Source organism: Mycetomoellerius zeteki, unplaced genomic scaffold (assembly GCF_001594055.1).
Source record: "Mycetomoellerius zeteki isolate Tzet28-1 unplaced genomic scaffold, Tzet1.0 scaffold158, whole genome shotgun sequence".
Lineage (NCBI taxonomy): Eukaryota > Metazoa > Arthropoda > Insecta > Hymenoptera > Formicidae > Mycetomoellerius > Mycetomoellerius zeteki.
This window is the reverse complement of record NW_017256532.1, coordinates 740,780-768,662: the sequence shown is the minus strand read 5'-3', so window position 1 is coordinate 768,662 and position 27,883 is coordinate 740,780. Positions and strand designations below refer to the sequence as shown.

Genomic DNA, 27,883 nt, shown 5'->3' with positions numbered 1-27,883 from the left:
CCAGTCATAAACATGTAATTTCCATGTAAAATTACATGCATTTTTTTCAATGTAGTATTGAGAAGATTGCAATCCTAAATCCAGTACTCTATATATACGAAATTCCTTTACTTTGTAGAGTATCCTCTTGAGGTCATACATAAATGGAAAATTCTCTGACATCAACACGGAACCGCTAAATGATAGAATATTTTCTTTGGGTGAATAAAAAACTGCTTTTCAAACGTTTTAAAATAATTTCATTCTTGGATCACTTTTGACTCTGCGTTCGCCGTGCGTGCGAGTATCACGATGTCTGCTATATCCGAGGATTAAATTAAAGAATCACTGAGTGCTCGCTAAGTTGCTTTTTCTAAATGCAACTATTATAATCTACTTCTAATTTTAATTCAATGTGATTTAATTAGACAGACCATGAACAATGACCCAGACAGCACAGAATATTTATGATAAATATTTATTAATATTCATTTTTTGAAATGTTATATAAATATTTCATACATATTTTATATTAATAAATATTTCATAATATTTATAATAAATGTTTATGATCTGTGCAATCTAAGATCATAAAAAATAAAAATATTTACAAAATATTTAAAATAAATCTTATGAATATTTATAAATATAATATTTTGTAATATTTTGTAAATATTGTGTGCCGTCTAGGGATGTAAAGATATTTACTTCATGTGGTATTCGCACAGTCATTTTGCACAGTTAATTTTGTGTGTTTATCATTAATATTAATTTAGATTAAGTATATGCAACCTCTCTAATGTATGAAATACAAACTTATAATTCAGTACAAACCTATTTAATACTAATCTAAAAATCTATATTATGATTGGTTTCTTATACATTCATTATTAAATTTAGCAAAGAACTATAGACAAGCTTTTTCTCACCAAGCTTTTTTGAAACACAGCCATTATTACCTAGCAAAGAATTATAGACAAGAAGCAATTATATTAAAGATAAATGAATTACTAGCATTCTCTGAGCTGCTTTGTTTGCTGAACGTAGCCAATGATTTGATATGACGAATACCTAATGTGCTTATTTATTTACTTTTTAAACTAGTTATTAATTCGTATCTATTAACAAGGGGACGCTGCTATTTATTCTCTTTTGATATTAATAAGTTTTGGATATATTAGAATATATTGAATATAAAAATAAGAGATATTTTTTTATAAGTGTTTAATCGTACATTAAGGAATCGAGTGAAACTCTGCCTTGAAAAAAATCTTCTTTTTGAGTGAATTGTAAGGTAGTTGGAAGAAAGACGCCACATTTAAGCCTTTATTCTTGAATAACTTTTTAATGTTATTGAAGTTACGAAAAAATATTATTTATATTCTAGATACCTTTCTTTATTTACACAAATTTACAAATTTAACGTAAAAAATGACCTATAAAAATGATTAAAAATAACTCAAACAATGTATTTGCAAACGAGGTAGTTTTTAGGCTTTGCAAATACAAATGGTTCTTCTTTTCTTATTAATTTTAAATATATAATTAGTTCTATGTTAACTTATGTTTAATACTTGTAATAAATATATTAATTTCAAAATATTTTCTTACTTTTCTCCTGAACAATTTTATATTTTTTACTTGTGACACTTTTCTTGCGAGGGTGTGATATATTTTATTATGACTAACCTGTATCGATACATTTCATACTATTCTGAGCTTCATCTTTTTAAAGATTACGAGAGAGTTTGTGAGATTTTAAAAGACAAATTGTCTTACTCGGTCCAAAGTGCATTGCTTTTCTGAGAATGTTTTATTTATAAGTAACAATAAACGCGAAAACAATTGTATGCGGTCCGTTTCAATGCATCTTCACATAATTTATCTGGAAGACGTCTTATAATAGTTATATACTGCGTAATGTACTAATTGCTAGAAGTAGTTATATGGTAATCAGTGGAAGAATTTACATATAGATATATTTATCTATTATCGTTATTTATACTGACCTTCATTTCTTTGCAATAAAGCTTCGACGAAATTTTTCTTTTTCTCTAATGATATTTGTCCGTATTGTACTTCGCGTTATAAAGAAACTATTATTTTTTTTATCTTTAATTCGTAATTTTAATTTTCGATCGATTTTATTAATATAGCATGTAGAAGTGAAAAAAAATATTTTTACAATCTATAAAAATGAAGAGTAATAAAAAATATTAACAGAACGAAAGGACTTTTTGCCGGGCCTATTTTATAAAGTATTTACAATTACAAATTACAAAATAAAAAATTTTGCGTGTAACAACTTTTATTAATAATACTAGTTTACTTAAAAAAATTACTTTGAACTGAGAGAGAGAGAGAGAGAGAGAGAAAGAGAGAGAGAGAACAAAATGTTTCTTATAGAATGTTGAAAAAGATACCACAAGCCAAATTTTTTAGCTCGTCAGGTTATCGAAATAATTGAGGTTTAATTTTCGCAAAGTCATTTTTTTGCGCATTAAATCTCAATTATTTCGGAAATCTGACGTACTGATGAAATTAGACTTGCGACATTCAAAAATCTATAGAAAAACCTTTTCCGGTTTAAAATAATAAAAAAAAAATTTTTTTGTAAACCAATGTAATTTATAGAAAAAAATAACTAATATTGAGTTAAAAACAAAATGTACGTAGAAGCAGTTAACAAAGATTACTGGAAATACGTCATGATATAAGTATTTTTCCAAGTTTTGTCTTCCGCTTGAGCAGCTCGAATAAAAAATATTCCCACTATTTGAAAATCATTATGTCATATTCATATAGATTTATGAATTTATGATATCAATCGTCATATGTTAATTTCCTTTAATTAAAATCTGATAAATCAATGATAAATGGACGGAAATCATTTGTTCCGGCAATTAAATGTTATTCAAGTCTTCTGGGTATTTTACGTCTATTGAAGAAATAAAACAATTACATTTGTAACTTTCCACAAAGAAAACTCATAATTAGATGAACGTCGTCATCTTGCACATTTTTTTAGTTTATTTACTTTACTATGCAAGATGCAAATTAAACTGAAGTTTTTGTTAAAATAATATTTGTTTGAATTCTTTATTCAGTTGCTTTAGTTTTTTAATTAGTTCGATTCTTATTAAATTTACGTTTTTCCAGAAAATTTAAACTCAGAAATTCATAACCTTCATACATCGTAATAGTCGTACATTTACAAAATCTGTTCAAGCGATATTATACTAACCATGAAAATTCGAAGAAAATACGAAATGTGGGAAACCTAGAGAGTGATAAAAAGGATTCTTATTCTTTACGCAACAGTTTCAAATGAATAAGAATTACAATTTCTCAATTTTCTCTTTATGTAAATCTTTTACGAGATTATCCAAACACACTTCTTGATCTTATAAGACATAATGTTAAAATAAAAATTGACTAATTATATATTATTAATTATTTTTGACTGATTATTTTACTGATTACAATTTACTATTATAATGTCGATGTTTAGACATGATGAAATAAAGTACTTACTTAGCGACTGCATTATATTTCTAATGCTTAATATACTTGCTTATTTTATTAAATCGAGAACCGGATTTTATTTATTACCACTTGCATTTTACTTATACGCGTTTAATATATAGTTATGCAATCTTTGTGAAATATTCTAAGAGATTGCTCTGTCATGAACTAAATACAACACGTTTTGCATATATCACCTGTTGCAGAACCAAGGGGCCTGAGGCGTAAATATACTGAATGCTATAAACAAGATTGTAAAAATTGAATTATTGAAGCCTACGAACTCTCTTATTATCCAGCTTCTTTTTTCTAAATACCGAATAGAATAAAAAAATCACAAAGGTAAGAATATTTTTTACATTTTTTAATATCCTGCCGGATGTGAAAGAAGAAAGTCATTATCTTATAGCAAAACACACGTGTTACACGATTAGATATTATTATGTACTACTGCGAGTCATTGTACAATTATTAACTGAGTTATTGATGTTTTTATCGCCTTGTTTTTTAGAATAGAGGAAGAAATGCAATTTTCATATTTGCAAGAAATATTGAATGAGACAAAAATGCTCATTATATATTCTTTGTTATTTCTCGTGTTGTGAGCTGTCATGGTGGAAATCATATTTTGATAAGTTTGATAAATATTAATAATTAGAATAATAGCGCGGATTTTGTCCGTTGAAGATAAATTATGCCATCATTAATTTAGCATAATTTATGTGATGAACAATATGTACCAAATTACTTGTTTTTCTTTCTTGCAAAGCCAAATGCATTGTGATATTTATATTATATATATAATGTATAATGTATATTTATATGAGTAATTCCAATAAACTGTAACTACCACTTTAAGTATTTTGTTAATATATATGAATAAGAATTGTTAACTATTTGTATTTTATCACAGAAAGAGAGATTATGGGAACGAGTTATATGTATTTACAAATTTTTCCATAAACCATTAATTCAGTTGATTAAGTTAATTGATGAGTAATTCTCTTAATAAGTAAAAAAAATACGATTTCTAAAACAAACTAATAATTCTTTATTTATGTTAACAAAATAATGTTATATATATAATACATGATTATTGGTCCCAATCAACAAAATCATTTGAAACAAAATTTATAATTATAATATTACAAATTTTGCGTCACAAGTGATTTTATTGATTGAACCAATTGAATTAATCGGAGTTTAATCGTTTTATTTACAAGAAGCTTGTATGGAACTATATAATTGATATCTATAAATTATCTACAAAAAAACTTAAATTGTATATTAGAACTATAATCAATATATTTAATTATCAGCTTATCAGTCTATCAAAATCATGCTTATTATTTTTTTATATGCCGAATGTTGGACTATTTGTTAAAATTATGTTTTAATTTCCAAATTAATTGCAGTAGTAATTTTCGATTTTCACTTATAAGAATACGTTTATATACAGTAGATAAGGAGAATTATTGTCGTACCTAATATTGATAAATGTTTCGAATGTTGTCGTGCCTTGTTGTTGGTGTCGCTAGTTACTTCTAACGTTTTAACTTAACCTAAAACCTAACCCTAAACACATAAATTTCTTTTTCTCAAATTGAGCGACGCACATAACATAAGACGTGCGAGTGCTTGTAATTTGTAATACGTCCAGTCGCATTATTTAGTGTTTGAAAACAGATTTATAAAAATAGTGGTTATAAAAACCGCTCAAGATGGTGAAATTGACGCCGGAACTCATTGAGCAATCTATGCAGTACATTAATCCTGTGCGAGATCGTGAATTAGATCTCCGAGGTTTGTTGCGTACAAAATCGGTTGTTATTACATATATCGCATTCATTCCATTATTTTTATTTTACTGGTGTGTTGCAGGATATAAGATACCCACCATCGAGAACCTAGGTGCGACTTTGGTAGGTATATACTTCTTTAGGAGACACTTATATTTATAATCTCTATATTTTTATATTATAGTTTCTATATCTTTAGCCTCAAAATATATAGTTTTATTATAACATAATTACTACATTATACTACATTGCTTTTCATATAGGATCAGTTTGACACGATAGACTTTTCTGATAACGACATACGTAAGCTAGACGGTTTTCCACTTTTGAAAAGGATAAAGACCCTGTTCTTCAATAACAATCGTATCGTCAGGATTGGCGAAGGATTAGAGCAATATATACCTAACTTGCAATGTTTGATGTTGACTGGCAATATGATACAAGAACTGGGTGATCTGGAGCCTCTGATACCACTGAAGAATCTTACAAATTTGTGTCTGCTTCAAAATCCAGTGTCCGCTAAACCACAGTACAGACAGTACATCGTCTACAGATTTCCCCAACTCAGATTGCTCGACTTTCGAAAAATCAAGCAGGCAGAGCGTGATGCAGCGACAGAATACTTCAGAAGCAAGCGTGGCAAAGAGATGGCACGCGAGATAGCTAAAAAGGTGAAGGCACAAACAGCAGGTGCAGCTGCGGACAAGCCTTTGACCACTCCCGAGGAACGTAATAAAATTCGAGAGGCCATTTCAAATGCGTCTTCTTTGGAGGAGGTACAGAGACTTAGTAAATTGCTGCAAGCTGGTCACATACCAGGCGATGAACGATTGCAAAATGGTATAAAAATTTCTTATACATTGCATACACATATAATTCTTATATAGATCTTATAGACAGAGTCAATAATATACTGTTGATATCAACAAATACACAATATTATTATTATACACATTAAATGCAGATCTGGAAACGAAAACGATTATTAAACAATTGATTTGGATTCTATTATACAATATTGTATTTTATATCTTATTATGTTCCAGGCAGTGGAGCTGTGGAACCTATGGAAGAGGATGACGATTAAATTATGATATAAGTTGAAAAACAAACTTCCTATTGTAAGTATGCAGCTTGACGGAGTAAGCCGTGATAATAGTACACATGTGATGCTGATAAAAAATTGTATACTACACAGATCTACTACTCCTTTGAAATAATACAGATTACTTTTTTGTAAAAAAATAAAATATGGAGATTAGCCTGGAAGCGATTTTTATAATTATTCCTCATTATTACACTGAACGATATTTTAATATATCAATATATTTATTTCAGATCAATAAAGAGTATTTTCAAGCGACTCGTGTTTTTATTATTGAATATTCCTTCGTAATCGTGTATAAACTCATATTTTGTACTAGAATTTGCAGAGTTTTGAACTTTGAACAAGTTGGATAAATATGAAATATATGATTATATATTTGCATTTGTAAAGTTTAGCTTGTGAGAAATTTTTTAACTTTTTATTTATAATTTTGATAAAATCGTTCAGACGTGGGATTTCTAAATTTTCGATCTATCAAGTAAATCACTTAATAATTCATTTAATAAGTAAATAATTATTTGAATTAATCGGTGTAATTTGGTTTTGTATGTCGGTAGAATCGGTACACCTTACATAAGTTAGATTAGTGGAGGAGTAAGTAGATGTCAGTGCGACCCAACAACGGTGCACTCACGATTTTCTTTCGATTGTGTTTCGCTGGATATAATTTAAATTAAATAATGGGTAATTTCATCGCTACCTACATAACGCATCCCGACACGATGCCCAAGTCCGATGGTAAACCGACGTTCGATCCGATGTTTGGATTTCCTAATGGTCGAAAAATCAGAGGCAAGTATGTTCGAACCTAACCTCTTTTTTGTCGCGTAATTTGTATTTTATTATCAATTGAATGTGTATTTGCGATTGTCTGGACGTGGAATCAGAATTTTATTGTCATCTAGTTTTGATAGATTCTTTTGTCCTCTTGAGACCAGATGACATAATTATGGGACTGATAATTTTATTGGTCATTTAATTATGTGTTACTGTAATCAACTTCATAACATCTACCCTACCTCCATAATTAAATATGCAAATACTTAAAATTGAAAGAGATTTTCCAAAATGTTTGCTACCAATTTTGTTGGTAGAATGCCAGCAAGAATCTGTTAGTAGAATATAGTAACAGATTGACTACAGAAATTGAATAAAATCAGGAATCGATTTTGCATCAAGGGGGTCGATTCTGCATCTTGAAATGAGGGAAAAATTATAGGGAAGAATTATAAAAATGAGCAAACTAGAATGATGTTTGTGTTGGCTTGTGTCACTAAATGGAAAGCATCTTATATTGTGTATTTTGAAATAAAGTGAAAATTATAAAAGCAAACAAATTCATTAGATGTTGAACAATGAAATCATAAATATTCTATTTACCGTCAGATTACATCTGTAGATTCTGCTGGTTTAATTACATTTAATGTAGATGCAATTAATGTTGACCTGCGACAACATTCTGCTTTTAAATGTACTAGTAAATTATGCTACTAACATTTTGTTTATTGGATATATAAAAAGTGCATGAAAATATTAATATATTTTTCCGGAAAGAAGTTCACTTAAATATATGTTCTATTCCTGAATGATTTATCCATGACAAGTAAGTTAAAAATTCAATTGTTTTTATGTGTTTTTTTAAATTATCTTCAAAAAAAATTATTTCAATTATCTTCAAATTAATTGAATTATCTTCAATTAATTTAGTGAATAATTGTTTTAATTTTTACAATGGTATGACATTTGGTTGTTTTATTGTTTTACCATTAATATCATATTTGGAAAATTAGAATATGTTTTAATTGCTTATATCTATCATTAACTGAAGAATTATATATGATCAGCAATAGCATTTATGATTCAAATTTTATATAAATTTAATTAGATATCAGAGGATATGTGTTCCATCCAGATTCTAATTAGTGTGCCAAATTTACAGAGAAGCCGTTGTCAGAAGAAGACATGATGGCTTTCAAGATTCCTCTTGAGAAACGTGATTATTGCGCCCACAAGTATATGGAATTACATGAGTGTAAGAGACGTCATTTTCCCTTCATGTTGAAATGCGCGCATGAAAGACACCAATATAACGCGTGCTACGTTGAAGAGTAAGTATCTCATATTGTTTGAAATACCTGTATCATATTATAAATTTTCAAGATACATTAATAATAATATTGTATCTGTGCAGTTACGTCATAAGAATGAAAGAATATGAAAGGGAACGTCGTCTTCTCGAAAGAGAAAAGAGGATACGGCAAGCAGCAGCAGCGTGAAAGTCCACTGAATTTTGATAAATTTAATTCATCGTCGTCGGTAACTTAGACTGCACTGCTATGTAAAAAAGGGAATTGTCCCGCTAATGTAAATAAGCTATATCAATAAAATGTATGTAACAATAAATTTTCTACTTTATGAAACGATAGATAAACGCGGTAATAATCTTTGACAGTTCGCGTTAAATTAATATAAAATTTAAATTGCTAAAATCGAACTGCTGGGAATTATTTCGGATTTTAGACACATATTATGGTAACTATTCGGAATAGATTTCGATCGGAATTCCGATTTTCTTAGAATGGACATCTAGGAAATCTAAGAATAATTAAATTCTAATCGGAATCTGTTCTAAATAATTCCATAACATGTATCTTAGAAAAACGTAAAGTATTTCACGCTCTACAGAGTGACAAAAAAGTTTGTGTGAGAAGTTTTGTGTATTTATGACATAATTACGTAACAAGCTAGCGTTATTTATTTTATTAATCGATTCACTGTAAAAAGTGCAGTGTTTAAAATGCTTATATTAAAAAAATATTTTTCAAAATAAACGTTTGATAATAAAAGATGTTTTAGCTTTAAACAGTTTTAGTGTTTTAAATCTAAACACCATAATGTTTAGATTTAACTATTTAACTATTAAAAAAAGTTTTAACTATTTAAATTATTAAAAAGTATTAATTTTTTTCTTTGTACAAGTAAACGAAAAAAAATGTCTAATTATGATAGTTGAGAGTTTACTTTCTTCACCTTGAAAAACAATATTTAATTGATATTAAACATTCACAGAAAGTGAAGCATTTTGAAATATAAGACATACTTGTGATGCTAACAAGTGTTTTGATATCTATATCGAAACACGAAAGATGATATAGTGTTGGAAGATTTTCTCGTAAAGAAGAATTAACGCCTACTTATATATATTGTAGCCAGCAAAACTGGCAAATTTAATGAAATAAAATTAATTGTCTTTATAGAAACTAAACATCTAAAATAAAAGCGTTTTTAGTTTAAAACATTTTTTAGATGTTTCCAAATAATGTATTTTAAAAAGTTAAACACCTTTATGTGTTTTCAAATAAGACATTTGTCAAAACTACACACTTTTTAGCGTTTTACATGCTCGTTTAAAAATAAAATATCTTTAAAAGATTTTAATATCTTAAAATTAAACACCTTTTGTGATTGTTAGGCAATTAATTTGCAGGCGCAGATTCAAAGTAGAATTCATATTCAGAGTTAATATTTTAATTAATATTTTATTCATCGTTACAAAATGAGAGATACAATATGTACAAGACGGTGCACGTACGCGCGACCGACGTATGCGAGAGCCGTAACCCTAAGATTATTGTCTCGCGTCGAAAGAATAACTTATCATCTTATCGTACAACTGTTAAACCTCGAGAGTCTTATCGTAATCGCCCCTCGGCCATCGTCCTGCATTGTTCGCGGTATCGTTTCGTGCGCTTCTCGTGGCTGCGCAGCTTCATCGAGGAAATCGATAAAACGAGAAGCGCTGTGCGGACGTGCAACTCCGCGGGTCCTCTCCGACGGCGTCGGACCGTGCGTCCGCGCCGGTTCTTCGTGACATTCGTCATCTCGCGTCTCGCTATGTAATCCCGTGGAAGTAGAATAAGTGGTGAAACATCAGCGTGGTTTCGCGAAATAATTCTCTCCGTTAAATCAAATAATATATAAATATACATGTATCGCCTCTCTGTACCTCACAGAATGGTGAGTTTAACAAGACGAATCGAAGCAATAAAATATGGTATTAATATAATTTGAGATTTCCTCCATATGTATTAGTAATTAATATATAATCGCGAGTTGTTGCTAAACTTCATTTAGCCACATAGAAAGAATGATTTTGCTGAAGTATCAAAAAATTTAGCTAGATAATACGGATCTAAAAATAATTTTGTTAGATTGTCAAAATTATTATACGTATGGAAGACTTAAATATAATGAGCAATGCTGTAAAAGGTTTCGGCATTCTAGCAATTAGCTTGAACGTCCTACAAAATTGTTTTGATGGTTTAACAAAATTTATTTTCTGATCTATGTGTGTCTAGATAAATTTTTGAATATTTCAATAAAACTGTTTTTTCCGTGTGGAAAGTCGTACGAAAAGAACAATTTTGCTGAAATATATAAAATTTAATTAGATCTGAAAATAATTTTGTTGGACCATTAAATTAATTACGAGTATATATGAAATATGATGAGCAATGCTGTAAACAATTTTTGGATTTCAGAAACCCGCTTGAGTATCCTACATAATTATTTTGATAATCCAACAAAATTATTTTCAGATCTGTAGCTAGTTAAATTTTTAGATACTTCAGCAAAATCGTTCTTCCCATGTATGATTTTTAAAGAAGACGGGATGTATCACAGTATATCGTTGATGTAGATACATGAATTTTTTCACATTTCCAGCTATTTCTCGATATAAATTTATTGGTAAGGGTCTGTCGTAATTCGTGTCGCACTGCGGTATACCTGGGAGTCTATAGCATTGGCGAGCGTACATTGCACCTTTCCCGATTGCTCCATTTCTCGATTGAAAAGCTGTAGCAATCTCGGTTGGTTTAAACATAATGCAAAGATGAGCTTCTTACATATATATATTTTCATTTGTTTTGCATTAATTAATTGACTCCAGAATTATTTAAGAATTACACAAAACATATCGTGCACGTGTGAGTCTTCAAATTTTTATTTTAATACATTGATTCTAATAAAATTACAAATATCGAACACGCACGATTGCACAGTTTTTAAGACCGATTTATGGCAGAGTATTTTTCCAATTGTAACCAATGTAATTTTCAAGCCGTATACATTTTATTATTGCTTCGTTTCGTCTCTGTGTTCCCCGTTGTGTTTATTGCAACATCAAAGTTCTAGGTTTTTTATCCTCAAAAAGGAGAGAGAAAGTTACATTTACCATTTATTTTATTTAACTTGCGACGTTTCTTAAACTCCTAAAGAACAATGTTAATTGGGCGATGGAGGCCGATTAAAATATAATAGAGGCAACATTTTAAAGCTATTAAAGTTAGTCCAAGGTGCGCGCGAGACCTGAGATATCCTGCGGAAGATACACGCCCGGAGAGGGTATAACAAATAAAAATATTCTTCCGTGAGAAAGAAATCTTCGTGCTCCGCACCAGTGAAACGTTTGACCTCGATTATCTGTCGAAAAACGTTTCAACGCGACGTTCATGTATCGGGAGCCAATACAATTTATCTCTGCAAAAGCAATCAAACAATCACATTTGATCACCACCAGACGTAAAGACATTTCTAATAGACAGTCCTTCCTGTGTCATCGCAGACTTTTCATTGTATCGCCTTGGCAAACAGATAAGAAATACAATAGCATTAACCCGTTAACCAACTGACCCTTCTTTCCCATTTGTCAATTTTTCTGACTGAAATTTTCCCCTACGCTACTTGCCATTCTTTGTAATTATTTATGTATAAGAATTATAAATTATTATCGGCATAATTTTTGTTGGCGCCATAGTTCTCTTTATATCGACCTATTTATAATTTTCTATTGTTTTCAGAGTAGATCAGAAATTTCGATATTTTGCGTGTAGAACGCGTGTATATTTAAATATTTAAATTGCTCTCGCACTTGGTTGACTCAATTGTCATTTTCAAGTATATGACTGGTCAATGAGTTCCTCATCTGTCGATACATTAACGAGCGTAAAAGTTCACCGGTATAGAAAGGAGCCACATTTCGACGCGACATGTGTGTACGTGTGTATTGCGTGTTTCGTTCGTCGGAACGAAGATTTTCCCTTTCGTATATGTTCCCTCGTGTGTTCTATTCAGCCTTGAATTCCTTTGCGGACTTTCCTTTGCGGTAAGCGGACCTATAGAAGTCGGAGAAGAGCACGAAGAAGATCGTCGCATGAAGTAGGAGGAGGGCCGCGATCAATTTGGGATAACCGCAATCGAAGATGAGAGCCTGTGCGCTATGCACAAACACTAGGAAGAACTGCACCTGCAAAATCAATTCAACAATTCAGCAGATTTAACAATACAGTCGGGCACTAGAATTTATAAGTGGTGAGTAAAACTATCGAGAGTTAAAAGCTGATATTTATAGGCGGATCTCAATTTTAGGATCATCCGAAGTACAGTCTTAAAATGTCATGAACCAATTAGAGAGCTGTATTAGCATCTTAAGATATTACTTAGGACGGTCTCAAAATAAGAACAGACTATGGCCGGTATTCATAGTCAATTCTTATATTCAAGACCGTCTTAAGTTTTGTTTTGAAGTGTCACGAACCAATCAGAGGGCCGCATTAGCGATTTAAGATTTACTTAAGACGGTCTTAAAATAAGAACTGACTATGAATATCGGCCTATGAATATCAACCAAATTAAATATGGAAGCATCAGAATTCTGGATTTAAACATATATATAAATCCAGAAATCTTACAATTTACGTAAAAATTATATTATATATAATAGTATATGAATCTTGTAATATATATATATATCAACTTATACATAATTAATATATAATTATATATAATTAATATATAACTTATATATAATTAATTGACATAATTGATTTAAGCTTGCGTTTTTTTTTTAAAATACATATTTAATAGAGAATCGACGTATTTTTTTACACCGTGCGCATTATGTTTTTCTCGATTTCTGCACAGCCGTGTGCGTTGCGTATTACTCGGTTGACTCGATCAACTCTGTATTGCAACCGAATTCATTAAGCGATTCGAAGAAAGAACGCAATGCAGTATGTAGCAATAACTGTTCATATATCTAATATACCCAGCGCATATCGTTCTCTCTTAACGTATAACGACCGAGAGGCCAGTCCGTGAATGAGACAATATTTATAGCGTGCGAGCGTTGCTGTCGGTACAACTTTGTGTAAGATTTACCTTACGAGAGTTAGATATTTCTCATGTTTAAATTATCTTTGAAGATCAGTACAAAACGTGAGAAAGAAAAAGCGATTCTTAGTCAATGGGATGAGTCGTCACACATAAATGTTAAACACACGTTGACCGACTTATAGAAAGTATACGGATAGGCGTGCGATGGCCGAGTTTCTGACATACAGATAGTTAAATTCACCGTGAATTTGTCAGTAAAAACTCGCACTACTTTATTATTGATTCTTTCAGTATCGTGTCTAATCCTACCCTCAATCCTGTTTTCACATAAAACGGGATTTGCGAGCGAATGTGTCTGATTCTGAACGCGTTTATCTTTGAAAGATTATTCTACGTGTGTGTCTCAAAGATATTATTATATTATTATATATTATATGTTATTATATATTATATATAATTATATATTATTAATATTTGTATTATTTTTATTATTATATATTATATAGCAAGATATTTGAATAAGTGTTATTAACTAAATTAAATTTGATTTAATAAAGATAATCAAAATGAAAAAAAAACGTATGATAACGTTTTTTTAGATCTATAAGCAAGCTGATAGAACTATTTTTATATTGCGTGAATTTGCGTATTTATTACGTGATTTAAAATTAGAATTTTTTAAACTGAATAATTTGCTAAAGCTCTCTGTTCATCTATTTTTAGATGTCAAAGAGCTCATTATTAAATATATCAAAGAAACCAAAAAAAATTGTTTGTCGTGATAATCTAATATTTAATTAATCGTAATTAAGTCTTAATTAAGTCTTAATCCATGAAATGGTTTAATTGATGTTTAAACAATTGTGTGAATTATTTTTTACAACTCGTATAATATATCATACACTAATTTTACGATTGACGTATCTATTGCAATATGTGAGATTTTCCAGACAATTTACTAGAATTTTATTCTTTTTACTCTCACTTATTTAAATGCCAAACATCTTGCATCTTGATTCGCTAAGTACGCCATAGAAATATTTTTTGTTAGTGTAATGCAATCGACAACCTTTCACGGGATGAATAGATTGGTTTAAGAGTTTTAGATAAAAACGCACGCGTTCAATTCTATTGAAAAGTGTTCGGACTATTATATTCTTTAACTTCTTGAACTTTTCATTTAATTTCGTTCCGCAAAATTAATTTTTGAGCAAAATATGAATTTTCGATCATTATCCATTTAAACAATCAACTATCTCATTTAAGTCCTTTGCGTATGTAGTAGTCGATGTAGCAACCGCGATACGTGAAAGATTAAATGACTGCATATCTATAAATCTCTCATTCGATTCAAAGTACTTTCATCATCGAAGACATTTTTTTTCTGAAAGTGCCGCTTGTGTCCCTATGTGTTCTCTTATTACGACGGAGTTCTTCGAGAGAATGCATCATGAGTGGATACAAAGCGGAGTCCGCTGGTACACCTGTACCTCGGCTGGACATATTCGCCGGTATGTATCAATGGTCTTGCGAGATAAACTGGGATAGGTTGAGGCATATAGGTGAGGCTTCGTAGGTATGTGGCCGGTTCGTGGTAGCTCGCGACGACGACGACAATGATGACGATGGCGGTGCCGACAGCGGTGGTGGTCGCAGCGGTGGTGGCGACGAGAGCAGACGAGGACGACGGCGGTGATGATGACGATGGTGTCGGTGGCGGTGATGGTGGTCGCGATGATGGTGATGGTGGTGGTACACAGGTGCTGTATGGCATATCGGAATGCCAAATTGTTGCGCCACTGCCAACGTGGTTGGCCGAGTTCGGCGGCCGGCTAAAGCGAGGTCTAGTCGAGTCGAATTGCCCAACGCGCGTTGTACTTTTCACTTTCCCTCACCCCTACCTACGTACGCTTGGCGTGAAATTTTGCCTAGGTAGAAACCGGGATTGACCGATCTAACGAACACCAATGGCCGATGGCCCAGAATCCGCGAGCAATCGCGAGTTCGTTCGCGCAATTCGCGTATCCGGGCCGACCGCGCCGGTTTTTCGAACGTGCCCTCTTTTCAGCGACGAAGTCGATTTTAGCGGTCTCCCTATTAATAAGTACAGTACTCGCCTTTCGCCGAACGAGTTTCACCGATTTTTCCGATTGTCTCGCAGCAAGATGGCTTGCCAAATATTTTCCGCTTTTATCGTGACTTTAGTTAGTCTTTGATTATTCATTTATGCGTAGTCCTCGAGCTTGTATTTCAGGAAATATTTTATTTCAATTTTGTCTCAATAAAGAATTCTATTAATCGATAAAGTAAATTAAATAATTGATAAAATTAATTAAATTTTAATTATAAACTTACGTGTATGGATTATAACATACAAGCTTAAAAGAAATCTTCTGACTAAATATTGAATGCCTATTTAAATAAATACGGAAATTTAAGAAAATACTTTCTGAAATGTTTTAAACGGTGTAAATAATTAAAATATATTTTTTGAATCACATTGTACCGTAAATTTTTGTAATTACATCGTAAATGATTTACATATTAAAATTTTTTATTTATTTTAATAGCATATGAAATAATTTTGGTAATCTTATTTTTTTTCAAGTAGAGGATGCAAAACTTTTTACTTAAAGAGTAAATAACATTTAGAAGCTACAAGTGTGAAACGTATTATCCTCGCGTAATTTGTTTCAAGCCCCTACGCAATGTATTTCATTACAAGTTTCGAGAAATACTTCGTAGACAAAGTACGACGCATTAATCATCGCATTTTTCCCCATTAATTTAAAGCGCGCAATTGATTTAAAGTCATTTGAGAAACCCACGGTGTGACCTATTTTTAATTTTAAACTGTAAAAATATTTTTCTTTGCACGCATTTAAGAAAAACTAGCAACGAAATATATTCCGTAAACTTCAGTGTGATGAGTGAATCTATATTTAATTATCGAAATTTTCTATCTTAAGTTTCCCCAGTAATTATACTGTTCTAACACGTTATAAATTCCATTGCGTCATCGTAATTGGTACTTAATGCCTGATTCTTATCTGAACAACCTGTTGTTGGAACGGTGGCATACATTGCATCGAAAAATAGATTCGTAGGAGGAAAGCAAACATACTACGCGCCTCGACGGACGATTAGCATAGTTCACGTATTGCCGATGTGCACCCTTTAAAGCACACTCAATGGGTCAGTAGTGCCTATCCATTCACTTTCAACGACGTGGGTTATTATCGGCACGACGCGAAACCCGACGCGTTGTGCAAGAAGAAGGTATCACGAATCGGTTTTGATTCGTACGAAAAAAAAATCGCTCGCGCTACTATCGCACATTCGTAATTCGGAATATTGGATCATACATTGGGTCATATTGCACTTTTGCGTTACATTTGCTTGGCATTATTGCGTACAATCGAAGTGTGTACGAACCGACAAACATCCGACCGGCTTAAATTATACGCTATGTAACGAGAAAAGAATTCCTCTTCTAAAAGATAGTAATTTTTTCCAGATTCCTTTACGTCAAACATATAATTCATTTTAAATTGATCTATATAATTCGGAGCAAACTTTTATGATTTTCTACGTTAAATCGTACTTAAAATTGTGTAATTATATGTGTTAGAAAAGATTCCGATTATCCTTCTATTATATTTTTTGAATTTAATCTAAACGCACCGTTTGAAAATTGCGTATATTGTTTGTGTGTTTTAACTCTAATTCAATTCAAGCCCCCTTGGAACGACATATAAATGATAGTTTAAGTTTATTCGTATTAGTTTAAAAAGAGATATTTTTGGATTTAATTTAAATACATACTGTAAAAATTGTAGATTTTTATTTGTTTTTTAATTTTAATTCTCCTTAATTATTAATTCAAGTTTTTGAAACAATAGATGAGTGATTCGTATTAATTTCAGAAGAGATGCGACTCGATTGACTACTCACCAATTGCACAGTAGTTAAATGCTTCTTCCACCATAAGTACTTCTGAAATTCCGGGCCCATGGCCGCTAACATGTAATATGCGTACATGACTACGTGTACCGCGTTATTTATGAGATTACCCAGGGTGCCATGACCACCTGCAATAAATTTCACGCAGATCCACGTCTCAAGGGGTGTTAGAGAATGGTGATACAAATGTAGGAATGTCACCTGACTGTCCTTCTTGCGCAACACGAAGAATATCTGAAATTTCGATGAGCAATATCGTTACAAAATTTTGCGAGCACTCGTAATTTCCTGTTTATTTAGCTTGGATTTAGATTCATTGACCTATGATTTAGTATCGCGTCCGCTTCCTCTGTCGTAACCTCAAGTAAATGGAATGCAATGCTAATTAATAAAGCATATAAGACATTCCAAAATTAGAATTAAGAAAATAGAATTAAGAAGTACTTTTTACTAAGGAATTTATTTCTTCTTAATTTTTAATTCAACCAAGTTAAAGCTTTCGAATCTTATCACCTAAAATTATACATTAATGGTTTCGCCCATTAAAAATAATTTATCGTTACTTAATTTTAAATAATTTATTTACTTGTTTCAGTCTATTTATTAATATTTTCGAATTAAGTTTTAAAATAAAAAAAAAATAGTAAAATAATCTTATCGACCGTTTATTTTGAAAGGAAGGAGTAAGTGATATTTTATTGTCGTGTTAATTGTCGGTAATGCGAGGCTCGCGAGTTGTATCTCGTGGAAAATATCTACGTCTATTAACGGAAACGCGATGATTTTCGTCATCCAGGCACGATAGAACGCGATAGTAGAAATATACACCGCCGTCAAAATTGAGCAACGAATGGCGAAAAAGCCCGTTTCGCGATGATTCCTGCATTCGATTGAGTTTCGTACACGCGGTGTCGAAAATCTATTTAAGCGCTTTCTCTCTTTATATCTCTCTTTTTCGTTTTGCTGGCAAAGCTAAACATCCGCTTTTCGAATTGTCGGGTCAGAATACCTAACAAACGAGTAGTGATCAGTCGATTAAATCTTATCTGCTCCTTTAATCCGCTGGTATTGCGTGCTCGACAGCGATTCGGCGCCGCTCTTGCTCACTCGCGCTAATGGGAATGATTGCTTAAGGGTTATTGCGCCGCGAGAAGGGATACACGAGCGTACGTACATAATTATGCGATTCTCGCGGAATAGCTAGCGGGGAATAGTTTTCCACTTCTCTCTTTCTCCACCTTTCGGTCTGTTTACGCGTATATACATTCATTGAAAATGCAGAGCGTTCACCAGATCCCGGTACGACAAACAAGAGATAACGCAATACGTTTTTCTTGGTTGACTGCGCGCAATTTTCGAGAGAAAAGTAAGTTTGTGCGAATTAAGAATCGAAAGTGTATGCGGATAATACAACATTTTTCGCCCTTTTATTCGAATTAATTTTGGTGTCTAACAGAATTTTTTATATCTCGCGTGGCTGAAACTGGTTTTGGTTATTTTGCATTAGAGATAACGCAGTATATTGATGGCATAATTCATATTTCCAAACCTGAGATAGATATTTGCAATAATTTTCATTTTTAAATCAAGAAAGGATCTAAATAAAAATACAAATGCCATAAATACAGAGGGTTAATTATTTTTGGGTTTTTTTTAATAGAATATAAGAGAAAGTTTCATGCGTCTCGACATATATGCGTTCTATAAAGATAATGCATCTCAATAGCATAATTTTATGCTTTGCTGTTTCGGTAGCTTCGGAAAGAATCGAAAGACATTTTTATTTCCATTACATTCTATTTATTTGTTTTCACGAATACACGCGCGAATTTAATTAATAATAAATCTGATTATAATGTGTTTCTTTGTATCAGTTTTTTAAATTTAATTCAATTATAATTTAATTTAAGATTAATTTGCAAGCTTTGTAGTGACTATTGTTAGTATTACGTTTGCGAATTTATAAAAATGAAGCGTACCGTGTCAGCGAATTCCGTGAACTTGCTAATGAAGTACCACCAACAGAGGTTCGCCATCCTCAAAGCGGATGGATTGTGGGAGTAATCGACCGGTTGACATTTATAGCTGTAATCCAACAGCCATCCGGACATTAAGTGCTGTAAAAGAATGAGAAACATTCAGTTAGACGTATTAATTACCTTTGATGGAACAACTTCAATTCTTGAGCGACCTCGTAAATCATTAAAGATAATAGATTATACCACAAATCGTTTATTTCGACAATAACAAGAAAGTTTAGAACGTTTCAAATCAAAACGTAATGTAGGCTGATGTAACGTAATTTCATGTAATATTGGTTTGAACAAATATTGATTTTATTTCATCATGTTAGAAAAAATGGTAACTATGTTTTCTCGTCGGTGAGAGAGATGACGAAAGTAAAACAAATTATAGTTACTGAACGGAAGAGGAACGATACAATTTAGATAATTTTATAGATATATATTTTATATTTCTTTTAATATATTCGATAGTATATATATATATATACTATTTGTAATTGCCATTGGCGTTTTAAATCAATTTGATATCACTCTTTCTTCGTTTTTGATGTCCTCGATCCGATTATAAATTGGTCCGAAAGTCTACCTTGAAAAGACTGTGTTACACATGTTACCAATTTTCATATAACGAGTGACAGCAAGTATAAATCTATTTCAGGAGAAACTGCAGGTTTTGAGGCCACGTTCCATTTAACATCCAATCTTTAGAAAAAAAACACTCTGTTAAGTCGATACTCATTTCAATGTTGGCTCTTTTCCACGATGATGATTAATTCTTACGCCGCGTATACTTCGAATAATAAGCAGCTGTCGTGGTGGAAACTATGAGTTCTGACAATTCGACAGATAATAATGTGAATAATTTCATTAATTTTCTTCTGCACAGACGGGAATCACGGGATTGCGTATTTTTTATTTTTCGTTTAGTGTCATCCGGAAGTATACAATCAGATTGCAAAAAAACCTTATTGATAATATGAAAATATATGTAATAATCAGGATATATGGATAGAAATGACAAATTTATACCTCTTTTAATTTATGATAATTATTATAATTTATGCAGTATGTATGTGAATTAAAAGATTGAACTGATATTAAATAGCAAAGTCAATGTCAATTAAGCTGAGAAAATTAATAGAGTGAACGCATTTAATACACGTAATATGTATAATTACTGATCCAAATCACATGAACTCCACCTGATGCTTTATCTTTTAATCATTTATACAAATTATCATGATTTTGACACCTTCTTGGTCGATATAATACGATATAATACGCATAAATTAGAATTAAAATTAACTTCCACTCAATTGGAAGTAAACGTAGTTAAATAATTTTATTTAATATACTACAGCATGAAAAATTTGACAAGAAAAAGCATTTTTTTGATAAAATATATATACATATGTATATATTCAATGAAAAAATTATTTTTTAAATATTCTTATATTTTTAGAATAAAAATTTTTAGAATAATTTTTTATTCTTTTAAATGGAGTGCTATTAAGTTAAATTATAGGGCAGATTTTTTATTATCTTGATCGCAGTTGATGATTTATATATTGTTTCGTTTGTTACTCCGAAGAGAAGAGCCGTTACGATTTCGTATTTTAAAGCGAATCAAAACTATTGGATATTTGAACGAGCAGAACTATCTTGGAAAAGCTGTGCCATTTTGTGTACATAAAAAGCTTTCCTGACCAACTCTCTAACTGAAGCAGCAGTTATTGCGGTTAGTCACTTCTGCAAAGTGCACTTTCGCGTGGATACAACTGTTCATTATCCATTCCCTGGCGCGTGAAAATTTGTTTTTTGTCTGACCTTCCGCACGGAGTTTTACTTTGTCTTTTCGATCGTGCTCCGTGGGAGTGGTACAAACGGGACTTGCAATCAGTACTTTATGGAAAGTCGAAAGCAGGATGTCTCGTTGTAATGAAACGAGTGTGCGAGTGTATAGATCGATTGAGTAACAATTGAGATTTAATTACAAGGAGGTATTACAATTTAGGTATATACTTTTCTTTCTTCTCGTTTCAGTAATAAAATAAATATTTTCATTTAAATATAAAAAATCTGAATCTTATCTAGAATATACATTGGATATTATTTTAAGTTAATAACTGTTATAAGAGAGATTAATATATCAAAATATAAACGTATAAATAGAAAAAATTGTGTTATATCGATACATGAAATTCGCAGGAATATTGATAAAGATTGTAGAATAACGGAATGAAAAAATACAAATTATTGAGTACGATTCGATAACAGGATGTAATTACATCGTTTAAAAGATTTAAAACAATCGATCATTAGCAAGTGGAAAATAACTCACTGTGACTTTAATATTCCAATGAGACGTTAGTATTTTAATTACGGAGCAAACCTCGCTCATTCTGATAATCTTTTTGTCTAAAATAAAGAATAATATGTATCTCTGTTTACAATAAGTCTAGACACGTTGGCATAAGTAGGTCAAGGCTATCGATAGAAAAGCAGAGATCCCATGTTTGGAATTATATAATTATGTCGTAAGTCCTTCATTGGAAAGTTGATTAAGATTAAAATTGTGACAAACTTAATGCTGTTTTTTTGCTATAGTTTATGACAGAGTAAAATTTTAAATTGAAAAAAAAAAAAGAAACGTTTACGAAACGATTAAGAGAAAATTTAGTAGCATTAAAATTTTATGATTTCTAAATATTTAATTGATTGAATGTTATTCGAATTTTATCGACGTTTTGTTTTTACCCACATCTAAATTAATTATATCATTTGTGTGAAGAATTGACTCATTGCCAGTCAAAAGTTGAAAAATTTGTAATAAATCTACTTTAATTCTTGAATATTCCTTTATTCATAATGGTTTCAATACTTTTTGTAATATTGGCTTTGCAAGATTACTGCTTTTTATAGTAATCGCGTTTTTAAGGAGATTCTTATGGGGACATTGCAGGTATTTTGTCAGTGAAAGGGTATATATCTAATTAAATTTCACCGCCTATCATTTATAACTATCAATTTAAAATCTACGATTCGCAGATTTGAATCTGAATTACTAATTAATTATAATATACAATTAAAGATCTAATTGTGGATTATTATTAATTAAGATACAAATTAATTAAATTTAATATAAAATGATTGCAAATAATTAATCAAACAATACGAATCCTCCATGTAATTTGTTCCACACAAATGCGTGTTAAAATAAGAAAGTTAATAATCGAGACAATAAACTTTAAATTATTCTATCTCTTTGTTGTAGTTCATTCATACTTTATTTGCAAGACTAGGAACTAGTTGAAAACTAGTCGTGTAAAATTTATAATTTTATTTCGTTGTCGTATATATAATATGTACGTTTATTTTGATTTATATTCATTAAGCTATGGCGTTATGAATATCCCTATGATTATAGATCAATGTATGTGTGACTTTTGACTTCTTAGCGATTTGCATAAGAGTTACAGTGTAACACAAGATAAGATAAGAAAACTTGCTCATTATATATCTAACATGAATCTATAATGATCTGTGTGGTAACTAATTAAGACTTATAAAACTTATAATTAAGACATATTACTCTCTTATTTAAAAAATGTGATACAACTAAAAAACGTGATTTTTAGCTGATACCATGACTGAGTTTCATACTAGAACTGTTGATAGTATCTCGCTAGAAGTACCGAAGGTGTTAATTTGTTAATTTCTTATGCTTGTTTTCAATTAGTAAAAAGTTATTTTGATACTAATTATATCATTAGGATTATTTGTATTATATTTATATGCTTTCAATATTTTGTACAGTATATCTATAATACAGCGTACTATATATCTAATACAAAAAAGAAAAAAATAGAAATAATTCGATGATATTAAATAAAAATCAATTAAAGGTGAACTAATTTAACTTTATAGAAAATCATCATAACTAAAAAGAGATGAATTTTTATAAGGATCGTATAATAAAAATGACGTTTGATTATATTAAGAATATATTCTTTTTGCCAATATTATTTAATAATTAATGATTAGTCAATAATTTTTTTCAAATTGAAAAATAGTTCTTTCCTTTTCTGGAAAACTTATAGCGAATTCGATTGGACGTACTAGTGCGCAAGCACTGAAAAAAGAAGTGTTTAATTTTAAGATATTAAAATGTTTTGTTCTTGTCTCCATTTTTTAAATACTTCTTAAAGATGTTTTAGTTTTAAACTTTTTCAATAAACAAAACACTACGTGTTCGGATTGAAAACACTATGTATTTTAAATCCAAACACAGTGTTTTGTTTATGAAAAATTTTAAAAACTAAAACGTCTTTAAGTGTTTAGAAAATGGAGACAAATAATATCTTAAAATTAAACACTTTTTTTTTTAGTGAGGGTGCGTATTATAGCCGTTTTATATATGATTTAATTTAAATGTAAAAATGAAATGCAAATATTTCGAATTATAAAATACGTATTTTGCCAAACAGCACAATAAAGTGTATTGAAGGTTTCGCGATTTAACCTATTTCTACTTATATTAAATACGTATTTTTATGTCAATCTGTGTACGACGATCTTAATGCGAACATTGAGTGCATTTGATCGAATTCATTATTAATGTGTTGTGTTACTTTTGAAGTAAGAGTGATTTGAAAATTGTATTATATCTGATAACATTTAAGCTAAATGCATTGATTCCGCGCGACATAACTGAGAGAAAAGTATTTGGTATTAGTGAATATAATTACATGATAAAGTAATTATGATAGAGTTCCGTTTTTATAGTTACTATTATAATATTAATAATAACTATTACTGCTGTAATACTAATAATAATATTTATATTTATCGTTCTATTAAAAACAGTTGGCAATTTTGGTACCAAAGAAATGGACTGCAAATTATGATAATTGCAACCATTTTTTTCTTTTAGTGCAACCGATGAAGTTCTAAGTCGAAGTCTCTTCTTGGATCTTTGAATGATTATACGATTCTATTCATCACATCTCCTTTCACCGTCACACTTTGTTAGCCGTATTGGTTCGCCGAACGAGGATTATATGTGGCTGTTCGTTTTGATAGTTCATAATCCTTCCCGCGATTAGCCATCCCATCATTTTCGATCTCGAATAGCGTATATATCGGTGGCATACTTACATCGTGACCTATATATACAACGAGTGAGTTGTTTGACCGGCTTCCAATCGCTAGCTGAGTCCTTAAATCCCAGCGGATCGTCGGCACTCATGAACTTTGCACGTCATATACGCTATAACGAGATCTTAATGATGGCTATAAGAAAACGCGAAAGTCAAGGGTGACGTGGAAGGTTGTCTCGAGGCTTTTTCTTTCTCTCTCTCTCTCTCTCATATAATGCTCTCATTCTTTTCCTTTCTCTCTTATACCTTCCATTTCTCTTGCATTTTCTGCGAGCATCGTTTTGTTGCCCATGGATTGCATGATTCCGTAAATTATAGGATTTCTAACTTGTGCGCTTCTTCATATACTTTCCTGATTCTTGATACTTGTTTGCCTATCGATTATATCTCTTTCAACTCCTCTATAATATTTCGTTTCATAACATAGCGATTTCAAACCAGATCAATTTTCTTTACTGTATTTAATTGGATATATTATGTTAGTCTATACCATTAATATTTTGAAAAAGCGTTTTATTGAGTTGTCTGTAAGTTCATGCGGATTTTTAGTATACTTGAAAAAGAAGTGTTTAATTTTAAAATATTAAAAAATTTTATTTCTTGTCTCCGTTTTTTAAACACATAAAAATGTTTTAGTTTCAAACTTTTTTAATAAACAAAATTATGTGTTTGGATTAAAAACACTAAAATGATTAAAATTGAAATATCTTTTATTAAACGTTTGTTTTGCAAAGATGTTTTGAACGTAAATATTTTTAACACTGCACTTTTTACAGTGTAAATGATTTTTAAAAGAGCTCTGTTCTGTTCAAAACTCGACTTCTGTGTGAAATCGCACCACTTTTTACTAAAGGCTCATAACTCAAAAATTATGAAGAATGTTCTTAAGTTTTTTACAGCATAATAAACTGTACTCTTTTCCCTTTCTTATAATTTTTTCATAATTTTTTTGCGCTATTATAACGTTTAAAATCAAGATTTTTTCAGTATGGTGCGATTTAGACAACGAATTTCCTCGTTGCCTAAATCGCACCATACTGAAAAAATTCTGATTCCTCATTTAAAATATTATGATAATGTAAAAAATTTAAAAATTACATAAGAAAAGGTAAAAATTGTATTTTATTATGCTGTTAAAAACTTAAGAATATATTTTTCGTAATTTCTGAAACACATGATAATTTCAAGAAGTAATTTAGTTTCTACGTGAAACAAAATAAATGCTTCGTAGATTTACAATATACATTTTTACATAATAATGAATGAAATAAAAATATAAGAAATGGAAAAATATTAGGTAACGTGCGATTTAAGAAGTTAGATTATGGTGCGATTTAGGAAACTAGAGCATTTTTTGAACTTTTATTTATTTTATCTATAAAGAAAATGTAAAGCAAACTTTAATCCTGTTAATTTAATTTTAATAATATTCTAATCACGACGAATGGTCAAGACTTAGGCTATTTAACTTATATTTTCTGTAATTCTGCTATGAAATACGTAAAAAAAAAAAATAGTAACGCTATCACGATTTTTTTATTTATGTAAATAACAACGCTCTTGTTGCACTTCATGTCACGAGTATAATAGAGTAGCATGTAGATCTTAAATAATCCGTAAGAAAGTATATAAATACAATAATTGAATTTTTAAGCGAGGTAGTGCAATTTAAGAGCCGGTGCGATTTCGGCAACTTTACCCTATTACAGATTAAAAATATTTTTATCTAAAAAATTTTTTTATTTGAATTTTGCTTGAAAATTTGCACAGACTTTCTAGACGACCCAATATTTTACCAAATTATGCACTTTTATAATGTATCGATGATAAGCCTGTCTTATTTTTTTGAAAATAAAAAAATGTTTACCTCGTACATCATTCCTAGTGAGAAGACGACTTGAAACGCATTGTACGCTACCAGGACTCCTCTGAGTTTATATGGCTTTTTGTTGACCATCATACGTGGGCCGAATATGACAACACCGTACAAATAAAGGAGTACGATAAGGATTGTCGGTACAGGCGAATCCATTAGTGGCCAGTCGCTAACACGTGGATCGGAAACTGTCGTAAGAATTTCTGTGTATTGATCCAGAGCCATTCTGACTAGACCCTGGGCACCTCCGAATGTCCTATTTGAATCTGTCATTTCGATCCTCAGCTCCGGCTCTCTCTCCGCTACTAATTCTGCTGCCGCCGATGCCATCTCTAAAAATGCAAATCAATATTATTAAAAATATAATTATGATATATAATTATAATTATAAAATTTAATCAAATCGGGAATTAAAATATTTTGAATTTAAAGCAGATGTTTCTACAAAAACTTTGTAAATATTAGTGCGTTAAATTTAGATTTTTAATATAATTTTAAAATATTTTTATATGCATATAATGCGTGAAGAATAAATAATGTACTCAAAACATTTATTTATCAAATTGAGTACAAAAGAAAGTTTAATTTTTTTGTAGTTATGCAGGTGAATATATAGTATATATTTTTCATATCTTTTCGAATATCGTTAACATAAATTGTGAAGATCATTCTTCAGGAGGTTTCTTTACATCTTTCTGAAACCAGTTAAGTGCCACATGTAACCGAGGAGTCTTTATAACTTGATGAAGCATTAATGCGTGCAGAAACTACTTTTCATTTAGTAGTAAAAGAGTTATTACCTTGATAAAGCTTCATGAAATTTCTAAGTATGTGCAAATAAAGGCAAATATCTAGTTTAATCCGGTTTATTGTCAGCTATAACTTAGCCCTGATGACTTATGTTCATACAGATTGTTTAGTTCAACCCGATTCGGACACGAATTAATTTTTCTTATTCGGATAAGATCTCTTAATTTACGATTATCTTTGATAAAAAAAGTTACGCGCGTGTGAGTGTATATTACTTTTAAAAAACTTCATTTTTTGTAAATGAAAATTTTTGTATCTAGGAGGTCATAAAGTAATCTAGACATATAATAAAATAAAAAATATGTATATGTTATTGAAATATTTTGAGAAAATACTGTTCATTTTTAAGCTTACCGTGCTGTAAAACAGAGAAACAATTAGAAAATTAATATTTGATTAACAAAAAAGTTTTTTCTCAGAAATTGATTGTCTTCTGTTTTCTTCTTTTTCATTGTATTATGTAT

The 27,883-nt window shown here is 30.6% G+C and overlaps 4 protein-coding genes across 5 annotated transcripts in view; 3 read left to right on the top strand and 1 right to left on the bottom strand.

Annotated features, from left to right (window-relative positions):
- Positions 1–5,066: 5,066 nt before the first annotated feature.
- U2A (small nuclear ribonucleoprotein polypeptide A'-like U2A) lies at positions 5,067–6,667 on the top strand. 2 transcript variants are annotated; one of them, XM_018445290.1, is made up of 5 exons: positions 5,067–5,307; positions 5,386–5,426; positions 5,567–6,143; positions 6,350–6,424; positions 6,642–6,667. In XM_018445290.1, the coding sequence occupies exons 1-4, from the start codon at positions 5,226–5,228 to the stop codon at positions 6,388–6,390; spliced, it is 741 nt and encodes a 246-aa protein (XP_018300792.1). In that variant the 5' UTR covers positions 5,067–5,225; the 3' UTR covers positions 6,391–6,424; positions 6,642–6,667. The 2 variants fall into 2 exon arrangements, with proteins under 2 accessions (XP_018300792.1, XP_018300791.1); XM_018445289.1 differs by lacking the exon at positions 6,642–6,667 and having other exon boundaries at positions 6,350–6,570.
- A 344-nt stretch (positions 6,668–7,011) lies between these two features.
- Positions 7,012–8,781, top strand: ND-B18 (NADH dehydrogenase (ubiquinone) B18 subunit). The gene is made up of 3 exons (XM_018445294.1): positions 7,012–7,203; positions 8,351–8,519; positions 8,603–8,781. The coding sequence occupies exons 1-3, from the start codon at positions 7,092–7,094 to the stop codon at positions 8,685–8,687; spliced, it is 366 nt and encodes a 121-aa protein (XP_018300796.1). The 5' UTR covers positions 7,012–7,091; the 3' UTR covers positions 8,688–8,781.
- A 3,524-nt stretch (positions 8,782–12,305) lies between these two features.
- Positions 12,306–27,883, bottom strand: part of LOC108721048 (elongation of very long chain fatty acids protein AAEL008004) — a 30,951-nt gene continuing 15,373 nt past the window's right edge. Inside the window, exons 2-5 of the mRNA XM_018445369.1 lie at positions 26,601–26,941; positions 19,530–19,667; positions 17,542–17,784; positions 12,306–12,718 (exon numbers count right to left, since the gene is read on the bottom strand). Of these exons, the coding sequence (XP_018300871.1) occupies positions 12,539–12,718; positions 17,542–17,784; positions 19,530–19,667; positions 26,601–26,939 (900 nt within the window). The 5' untranslated portion in view covers positions 26,940–26,941 and the 3' untranslated portion in view covers positions 12,306–12,538. The remainder of the gene's footprint in view (positions 12,719–17,541; positions 17,785–19,529; positions 19,668–26,600; positions 26,942–27,883) is intronic.
- Positions 12,715–27,883, top strand: part of sit (stuck in traffic) — a 74,730-nt gene continuing 59,561 nt past the window's right edge. Inside the window, exon 1 of the mRNA XM_018445368.1 lies at positions 12,715–12,783. The gene's annotated coding sequence lies outside the window, so the exon portion shown is untranslated. The remainder of the gene's footprint in view (positions 12,784–27,883) is intronic.

Bases quoted from the DNA above. Each gene is read 5' to 3' on its own strand.
- U2A (XM_018445290.1), top strand. From the start codon at position 5,226: ATGGTGAAATTGACGCCGGAACTCATTGAGCAATCTATGCAGTACATT. The intron at 5,308-5,385 runs GTTTGTTGCGTA...GGTGTGTTGCAG, and splicing joins TCGTGAATTAGATCTCCGAG to GATATAAGATACCCACCATC. The intron at 6,144-6,349 runs GTATAAAAATTT...ATTATGTTCCAG, and splicing joins CGATGAACGATTGCAAAATG to GCAGTGGAGCTGTGGAACCT.
- ND-B18 (XM_018445294.1), top strand. From the start codon at position 7,092: ATGGGTAATTTCATCGCTACCTACATAACGCATCCCGACACGATGCCC. The intron at 7,204-8,350 runs GCAAGTATGTTC...CCAAATTTACAG, and splicing joins TAATGGTCGAAAAATCAGAG to AGAAGCCGTTGTCAGAAGAA. The intron at 8,520-8,602 runs GTAAGTATCTCA...GTATCTGTGCAG, and splicing joins AACGCGTGCTACGTTGAAGA to TTACGTCATAAGAATGAAAG.